Source organism: Phacochoerus africanus, chromosome 2, assembly GCF_016906955.1.
Source record: "Phacochoerus africanus isolate WHEZ1 chromosome 2, ROS_Pafr_v1, whole genome shotgun sequence".
Classification (NCBI taxonomy): Eukaryota; Metazoa; Chordata; class Mammalia; order Artiodactyla; family Suidae; genus Phacochoerus; species Phacochoerus africanus.
In genome coordinates, this window is record NC_062545.1 from 228965712 (window position 1) to 228975990 (window position 10279).

Genomic DNA, 10279 nt, shown 5'->3' on the forward strand with positions numbered 1-10279 from the left:
GGAAGGGGATTGAATTAGTAATTAAAATATTGCCTACAAAAAAAAAAATGAGGACCAGGTGGCTTCGTCAGTGAATTATACCAAATATTTAAAGAACTAATATTCGTTCTTCACAAACTCTTTTAAACCTCTCAAATCATTGTGTGAGGCTAGTATGATCCTAAAATGCAAATAAAAATATCAAAATAAAGAAATAAACTTATGCATTAATAATACATTGAACAATTCTGCAGGATATTAGAGCGATATACAAAAATCAGTGTATTTTTATATGGTAACAATAGACAATGCCAAAATGCAATTAAAAATAAAATTCCATATAAAATAGCATCAAAAAGATATAGAAATAAATTTAACCAAAGAACTATAACACTTACATTGAAAAGTATGAAATGAGTTTTTTTTTAATTAAAATAAGAGACATCCAATTTTCATGGATCAGAAAACAATATTGTTAAGATAATAATACTCTAGTTAATCTACAGATTTAATAAAAAGACTTTCAAAATCTCAGTTGTGTTATTTTTGGTGGAAATAGACAGGTTGACCCTACAATTCATATGGGAATTCAAGGGACAAGAATAGCCAAAAATAATTTTGAAAAAGCAAAACTGGAGAACTCAGAATTCTTGATTTCAAAACCTAGTCCAAAATGACAGTAATCAAGACAGTGTGGTATTGGTATAGACATGTAGACCAGCAGAATACAATTGAAATTCCAGAAATAATCCTCACATTTATCAACTGAATTTTAAACAAGATGTCAAGACTAAGCGACAGGAAAAGTCTTTTCAAAAAAAGTGCAGGGATAGCTAGATATCCACATTAAAAATAACGAATTTATACTCAACTCACATAATATAAAGAAAGTTAACTAGAACTGGATTATATACTAAATTTAACTAAAAGTGTAAAATTCTTTGAAGAAAACATACATGTAAATAATTTTGACCTTGGGATAGGTAATGCTATCTTAGGAAACAAAAACACTAATGACAAAATGGAAAACAGGTAAATTGGGCTTTATCAAAATTAAAAATTTCTTTTTTGAAAGGAAACCATGAAGATAGTGATAATACCAACAACAGAATGGGAAAAAAAAATCTCTAACAAGGGATTCGCATCAAAAATATATAAAGAAGTCTTACAAATCAATAATTAAAATAAAACTGTCCCAGATTTAAAATGAACTAAAGCTTCAAATAGACATTTCTCTAAAGTATATTCAATGAAAATACTATAAGCACATGAAAAGATGTTCAACATCATTAGTGTCACTAGGGAAATGGAAATCAAAATTACAATGAAATACTAATTCACCCTGACTAGGGTGTTTGTAATAAAAAACAGATAGTAACAAATGTTATAGAGGGTGTGGAGAAATTAGAATTATCATGAACTTCCAGCTGTGGCTCAGTGGTAACAAACCCAAGTATTCATGAGGAAGACAGTTTGGTCCCTGGCCCTGCTCAGTGGGTTAAGGATCCAGTGTTGCCATGAGCTGTGGTGTAGGTGACAGATGAAGCTTGGAGCCCTCATTGCTGTGGTGCAGGCTGGCAGCTGCAGCTCTGATTCAACTCCTAGCCTGAGAACTTCCATATGCTGTGAGTGCGGCCCTAAAAATACAAAAAAAAAAAAAGAATTATTAAATAATGGAAGTTCCTGTTCATATATCAGCCATATATAAAGGACAAGGTCTTAGCTAGAGTATTAATGTTTTTGGACGATTAGTCATATGATTACACTCTCTTCAAAATGAGTTACTTTGCCGCTTACTACATGTTAACTCATTACTATGGTGCTTGCTTCATCTTATGCAAAAAAAAAAAAAGAAAAGAAAAAAGAAAAAAAGGAGAAAACATCAAATGATTTCTTGAATATTTTGTCAGGTATGCATGAATATAGGCCATCTAGAGAATTCTGATTCCATCAGGCAATAAATGTTCATAACAAAGGCTGGAAGAGACCTTGACTCAAGATCCACTCTCGCCTATAGAGAAACAGGAGGCTGTATATTTAACATGCAGTCCTGTGCCCAGTGAAATGTGCTACATATTATGTCACTTTTTTTCCCAAAATAAGTGAATAAAATATTTAAACCTGTAACCATATATCGAATGAATACCTACTATTCTTTACTCCAATACTTCCTACTCACCACAGCTTTACTAATCTTTGAAGACCAGTCTGACCTGTAATCACCTATTCAACAACTATGCATGGTTCTTCTACTGTCTGCAATATAAAAACCAAATCTCTTAGCCTGTCTTTTATGATTTTTCCTAATAGTTCCAGGCTTATTCACTATTCACACCTAATTTCTAGAAAAGTCACAATTTGCTATTCTTCCAAACGAGATCCATATTTTGTAATATCTGAGTCTTTGCTTGTATTTTTCCTAGGCTCAAAATTTTTGCTTTTTCCCACTGCTTAGCAAAATTCTATTCATTTTTCATCTCAAAGGCAACTTCCATGACACATTTAATCTTAATTCCAAAATGAAAAATAAGTTGTACTTTTTTGAATTCTGTGGCAAATTTTTATGAAACTAAAATTTTTAAATGCATAATCCTATTAGTACTTTCCTAAAATCCAAGAGGAGAGAGTTTAAACCCAAGCCTCCACTATTATGCTTCTGAAGAAATCCATGGTTAGCTAAATGGTCCCAGGTGATGCATATGGTAAAGACCACAAATTAGATTAAGATAATTTAGCTAAATCCAAAGTGTGAGCTTTGTGATAATGATAGTAGGTAATCTCTTTATTTTTTAATTTTTTTTGTCATTCCAACAGTATTTTAGGCACTGTTCTCTTTACTTTTAAAAAGAATTCTTTCCTTTTCAAAGTTCTTTGCTTTCTGGCTCTGGGACCTGATTTTCCTCCCATATCATGTATATATATTCCTTCTCAGTTTCTTTTTCAAAAAAAAATTTTTTTTTGCCTCATCTCAATCCCTAATGCCTGTAATGTCCCAACCTAGGGCTCTTTATCTTCTTTATTTATACTCATTGTGATAGTTTTAAATACTATCAATCTGCTTGTGACTCCAAGATTTACATATCCAACTCCATTCCCTCCGCCGAGCTATGGACTAAAATATTCAACCACCTGCTCAGAACTTCCATTTGGATGTCTAATTTAGAGTTAAAATATTCAGGAGTTCCTGTTATGGCTCAGTGGTAACAATCCCGACTAGTGTCCATGAGGATCCCTGGCCTCAATTAGGGAGTTGAGGATCCAGCATTAGTGTAGGAGCCATGGTGTAGGTCACAGATGTGGCTCAGACATTATGTTGCTGTGGCTGTGGCATAAGCTGGCAGCTGTGGCCCCAGTTCAACCCTTGACCTAAAAACTTTGATATGCCCAGGTGTGCCTTTAAAAAGAATAAAGTATAGATAAAATATTCAAAGGAGATTCTCTCTTTCCCTCCCTTATCAATGACATTCCTACATCTTCTCTCTTCCCATGTCACTAAAGAGCACACATCCTTCCAAGGACTGAAAACTAGCCGTGAACTTTGATTCCTCTCTTTCTCTCACATTTCCCATCAGTGCATTCTATGTGTGACCATTACACTGTGTTTCACTCTTCTTACCGCCTAATTCTTACTACGTTTATTGAAGCCACCAAAAGTGCCTAGAACTTAATAAGTTTTTGTAATCAGGTCCTCTTCTTTCAGTCCTGCCCCAGTATTGAAAATTTTCCATCGTCTTCTACCAATCACCATTCTCCACCTCTCAAGGCTGACCTAAAGAGACTGAATCCTCAGGCTCCCTTGTGCTTTAGATTACATTTGACTGTGACCAATAGGTGAGTGGGTAGGTAGGGCATCAGCAAGAATTGGTAATAGGGAAGAGTTGGGCACAAGGTCTTTCCATGCAGACTGACCTCACATTGACCAGTCCCCAAATTTAAGGTCTCCATGTTTATTAGGCATTCTTCACATAACTTTCTTTCCCAATTTCACTAACTGCTCCATTTCTCTGTGCTTTTGGGTCCAGTAATAGCAAATGTCCCAGGCATTTCCCTATTTTATTGCATCACCAAAGTTAGCTTTTGCTAATTGGTTGTCTTTATAAAGTCTTTTTTTTTTTTTTTTTGTGGTCATCCTATGGCATATGTATTTCCCAAGCCAGGGATTCAATCCAGTCCTGAGTTGTGACTTACACCACAGCTATGGCAATGCCAGATCCTTAACTCACTGCACTGGGTTGGGGATCAAACCCACATCCCTGTCCCTGCAGAGATATTGTCAATCCTGTTGTGTCACAGTGGCATTCCTATAAACGGTTGTTTTATTAAGCTTTCCACAAAGCAGCCAAATTGAGTAGTGAGCAAGAACTTCAGCTAATACATTACTTATATCCTGTGCTATACCTATCAACAGTAATTATCTTTAAAAAAATAAGTGAAATTATGGAACTGTTTCCTCTTGAAGCTCTCCTGTGACTTTCAAGTCCATTCAGACTACAATCCAGATCTCTAAGCATGGCCTTGAGGCTTGTATGAGCTGGCTCTGGCCTTGACATTGGGTTCATCACCCACTCTTGTGCCTTTCATTCATTTAGTTCCTGCTATCTTGACTTTCCATTTTGTTGCTCAAACAAGAAGATACTATACTAAGCTTGTTTCTATCTCAGAGCCTTTTTATTTTTCTAGTTCTGCCTGAAATGCTCCTCATACAGAGGTGAGCATCACTTAATTCTTCATTTTATTTATGTATCATTTACACAGGCCTCCTTAACACTCCTTTCGAAAAGAGTTCCCTATTCATATTTAATGTCCAGTTGTTTGTCTGACTTTATTTTTCTCCAAGAATTTATCTCCACCCAACATTGTATTTTACAGTTTTTGTTTATTTGAATATTGTCTGTTTTATTCACTAGAAGTTTCACAAAATCAAGAATTTTCTCTCTCTTGGTCATTGTTATATTCAGAGTAAGAAAACTATGCTTGGAATATACTACTGCTATTAAAAATAAACTAGAAATGAATAATTTGAGCACATGAATGAATGAATTATAAAATGAGGTAGTCAGGTAGGTACTATTACAGTCACCATTATACAGATAAGGAAGTGAAAGTTAACTAGGCAATGGCAGACCTGAGACTAGTGAATTACTTTAATAAAGGCAAGAAATATGTATTAATAATTTTTGATCTCCCTTAAACCTTGATTGCCTTGAACAGGGCAATACCTCAACTGACTTATTTTAATAATGACAAAATTTTTTTAAAGAAGAGCAATGTGATAGCAATGTGAAGACTGACTTCTGAAAGGGAAGCTAGTTAGAAATTTATTTTAGTACTAGCTATATACTTCCATATAGCCTCAGACAATATAAATTGGTCATTAAAAGGTACTATAATAAAGGCATCTATGATTATCACAGTCAAGCTTTAAGGATTTACATATATTTACTTATAACTGGTTATCTAGTTTATATATATTATACAGGCTTTGCTTGCTACTTATTTTTTGGGAGGTCTGCTTTTTGGACATTTCATGGCTCATTAATAAATTTATCAAAGTTTGTGTAGGCAAAAGAAGCTATGAGAAATTCAGTCCAGTCACTTTAAAATTTTTTTAGTACCTCTGATACAAGCAAGTAAGGGAATTTTAGAAATAAATGTGATTTTATTTACGTAACATTATGAATATTACCCTTGAATTCAGCTTCACAACTATTTTTCAAACCTATACTGGAAAAAAAAAAGAAAGAAAGAAAGAAAAAAGAAAAAAGGAGTTCCTGTCGTGGCTCAGTGGTTAGCAAATCTGACTAGGAACCATGAAGTTGCAGGTCCAATCCCTGGCCTTGCTCAGTGGGTTAAGGATCCAGTGTTGCTGTGAGCTGTGGTATAGGTTCCAGACACAGCTCGGATCTGGTGTCGCTGTGGCTGTGGCATAACCAGTAGCTACAGCTCTGATTAGACCCCTAGCCTGGGAACCTCCATATGCCACAGGTGCAGCCCTCAAAAAGACAAAACAAAACAAAACAAAACAGAAAAACCCTATACTGAATATATGATTGTTGAAAATATGATGTGTGGGAATTTTCAAAATGTAGATATCAAATCCAATCTGTATTGTTTGGTTAAGTAGTTAAGGAACACCCATGAAGCAAGTGAATATTCAGTTTAAGACAAGATGCTATGTAAGACCGCAGGATATAGTAGGAAATTTCTTTAGGATCTCCAAGGTCATCCTAACATGTTTTTCATGAATTACTTTCATTTGATTTAACAACAGAAGCATGTAACATTTATACCTAGAACAATGGAATTTTTGTTGTGCTTTGTGTGACTGTGTATTTGGTGATACTGATACTGGTCTAGTATCTAGATACATTTTTTCACTGAAAAATAAAGAAATAGCTACTAGTCCTTTTGTTACAATATTGTAAAACTACTTAAAACATGATAGTTCATAAAGATACTTCTTAAACTCTAAGATAAAAATATTAGAAAATTAAGGATTTTTAGGAACTATGCTCTCAGACTGGGATTCCTAAATCTAAATCTAATTATCAACATTTAGGCAAAAAACAAAAAAAAAGGAAGATAAAACCATTCTTGAGGGTACATAATGCCTTCATATATTCATTGTATATAATTCTACATTCTTATGTTTATCTTAATGGAAAAGATCCTTTAGAACAATTTTAAGCATTATTGTTCTTAGTTGGTAAATCACCACTAATCATTCTAGCAAAGGACAGTTTCTTTTTTCTACAATCCTACTACATTAATATGTTAATAAATACCATATCTGGGGACAAAACTTAAAGAAATTCCATGAAATTCTATAAGACTAAGTCGAAGAAAGATTAAAGACAAGTTTGAATTCAATTTTAAAATACCAATACATACAAATTAGGACATTTAATTTGATACAGGTTAGAATCTACACTTGAAATATTTATGCAGCAAATAGAACAGTGTTTTTTTTAAAAAAAAACTACAGAATAAAACAATTTTCAAAATATATATATATATATTTTTTATTTTAGGAATGTTTAGAAGTTGCAGAAATATTAGACTGGCTATAAACCTCACACTCAGGTTCTCTTGCTGAATTTATCATTACATTTATCAAAACTAACAAACCATTATTATTAACAAGGGTTTATATATTATTCAAATTTTCTTAGTTTTTGCCTCATGTCCTTTCTCTGCTCCATGATTTCATCCAGGAAATCACATTATATTTAAGTTTCATCAGGAGTCTCTAGATTATGAGTCACTTAGCTTTTCTATCTTTATTTGATTACTTTGATAATTTTAGGAGTATTCATCAAGTATATGAAAAAAAATGTCTTTAAGTTTGGGCTTATTTTATGTTTTCCTCGTAGTTCCATAATGTTTATGGATTTAGGGAGGAAGACCACAGTGGTAAACTCCCATTCTCATCACATGTTAACAAGGGTATATGCTATTAACAGGAATTTATCCCTGATGATGTTAATCTTTTTTCTCCTGGAAGAGGTAGTGTTTGGTAGGTTTTTCCCCCGTTGAAAGTTCTCTTCTTTCTTTCTATGATGTATTCATTAGTAGGAAGTTACTACCATTAACCCTTGAATAACATGGGTATAAGTGGCACTGATCCTTAGTACGGTTGAAAATATACCTATAATTTATAGTTGGATCGTGTTATTTCTCGTTTTTCCATATCTTCAGTTCCTCCTTATCTATGATTCTGCATCCAAGAATTCAACCAACTTTGAATCATTTAGTATTGTACTATTCACTACTGAAAATAAGCCATGTATAATTGGAACTGTGCAGTTCAAACTTGTGTTGTTCAGGGTTAATTGTATAGACATCTCACACATGAGAGGTGGAACTTGATCTTCCGCCCCTTTGAAGGAATAGGAGCTACATAATTTATTTGTAATTCTTCTGCTTATGAGATTTGTCTACTCTCTCTCATGTATCTTTTCATTCAATCATTTATTTACATTAGTCCAGCACATGGATGTTTTTTTATACTTTGGGTTGGAATCCAAAGCTACCATAATTATTTTATTGCTTAAACAGTTCCAGTTTAGAACCAATGAAAGCTCTTTCAGTTTGTTCCTGTGTCCCTTTGACATATCCCCACTGTTTTGGTTTTTTGAATACTATTTTACTTTTTGGCATGACAAAACACTCAATAAATCATTTTGCGCTTTCCCTGCATCCATACTCCCTTCAACTGGGGAAAGTTTTCTGAACTTTCTTCTCATGAGCCTTTTTTCCTTGGCTAGTAGGCATTTGTTAAGATTCTGGATGGTTTTCCAGAGGGCAACTCTCCAAATTTCTCAACTAGCTCCATAAGGAAATTTATCTCCTATTCTCACCAGAAGAACTTGGTGGGTTCCTGGAATAAAAGCATGAATAGGTGTGGAGGCCCTCTTATGACTGTAGTCTCAAAGGGTTTCTCACTGCCAAGCTTGTCTGCACTCAGCCTCTAGTAGCTCCTCAAAATTACCACTTAAATGTTTTCACCAGCTTAAGGATTCTTGCATTTTCTTCTCCAGGTAAGCAAATTTTTGGAGCTAAGCCTTTCTGGATGTGATCATTGCTCTAAATTTGGGGATTTCATATTTTCCCATTACCTTTAATAATGGGTCAAAAAAGTATTGATTTTTAATTTTCTGGGTTTTTTTATTATAAGGATGGTAGTTAAGAATTCCAATCTATTGACATATGATGCTGAAACCCCAAATCTCTAGAAATAGATACTTATTCTGTAACTGACACAATGACTGGTCAAATTGACAAAATGTAGAATTCCTTAAATAATGAAATTATTATGGTTATACTAACAGTCACAATTTGAAATATATTTTCTAAAAAATTAGAAAAAATGTTTTTCAAACATTAGAAAAAATGTTTTTCAAACATTCATTAAATATTTACAAAAGCTGATTATTTAAAGATAGACTACAGTAAAAATTTAAACAAATTCAAAGTTAAAAGCACATATATTATATTTATAATAATATTATTAAACCAGACCTTTGTAGCAAAAAAAGGAAAGGAAATAATAAATTTGTGCAGAACTTTTTTTTTTCCCCAACAAGAGGCCTTCACATATTTATTACTGAGGCAAAGCACTATGTAGAACTCTCGATACAAAGATAATCCTTTACCCAATATATCCATCTGTGGCTGTGATGCTTTCAGAGTGATATGGTAAAATGCAAGAGACCGTAACACAGCATAAGTATGTGTGCCACCTCATGTGCGGGGCTTATCATAGACCAGACTTGGTTCTTCTCCGATGTCTTCTACTGGAGGTGTACCTGATTTTATTACCAGTTTTCATTCTAATCCTTTGGGGAATGGAATGATTTTGCTTTTGCTTCTTGACCAGGAATTGCTTGATTCTGAAAATCTTGTGAGAAGATGTGGTAAGAAGCTAATTCAACCACACATAGGACAGTGGAGAAGAAAAGAGTGTGTGCAGTATTTTAATAAACATTTTCATAAAACTTAAATGGAATTATTTGTTAATGTCATCATACCTGTAGCACTTCAAGTCTCTTCTAAGAGATAGAACACAAAGCCTCTGGACAAGACAAGAATATTAGAACCTTATCATCAGCCCACCCATCTCATTGTAATGCCACTTCCCTCATTTTGAGCAACCTGGCCTATTCCTACTGCCCCCATTAGGAAAGGTATGTGGCACACTCCTCACCCCAACCCTATAGGTGCAATATACACCCCCAATGAATTAGCAAGTGGATCAGAAAATCCCATCTTTCCCCAACCAATTAGCAGATAAGCAGGCCTATCTTAAGAACTCTCCTATCTCCCTGGGCCATAAAAACAGACACAACTATACACTCACTGGGGGTCAGCTCTCCTTGATTACTAGGAAGTTTTCGCACTGTGCTAGCAATGTCTCTTATCTCAATAAACTCTTCTTTCCCTTCACCCCACGATGCTGGAAAATTTTTTTCTGACTTGTGGGCACAGACCATGATCAGAAACAGACTAGCAGCAGTTCCATTTTATTTTCATAATTTAATAATTTTCCACTAAATGCTAATATTTTTAATCTATGTTTAGCAAAATTATTCTAATAAAAAGAGTATATTTGTTATTTCAATTTTTAAAATCATTTCTGAGCTTTCCAATTAAAAATAATTCATGTTTTGATACAGTCGTAACATCTCATTTGCAAATTTAGATTCCAATCCAAATAGTTACAAATCACTGCACCAAACAGTAAAGACAAAGCATAGTAGTACATGTACATTTACTATAGCTATGACTTTGCCTAATTATC

General features: G+C 33.9%; 1 protein-coding gene across 1 annotated transcript; it reads right to left on the reverse strand.

The window, feature by feature from the left end:
- Positions 1 to 9238: 9238 nt before the first annotated feature.
- Positions 9239 to 9971, reverse strand: LOC125120822 (60S ribosomal protein L39-like). The gene is made up of 2 exons (XM_047769234.1): positions 9879 to 9971; positions 9239 to 9403 (listed from the first exon to the last, which is right to left on the reverse strand). Exons 1-2 carry the CDS (start codon positions 9969 to 9971, stop codon positions 9239 to 9241), a joined length of 258 nt encoding a protein of 85 aa, XP_047625190.1.
- Positions 9972 to 10279: the final 308 nt, after the last annotated feature.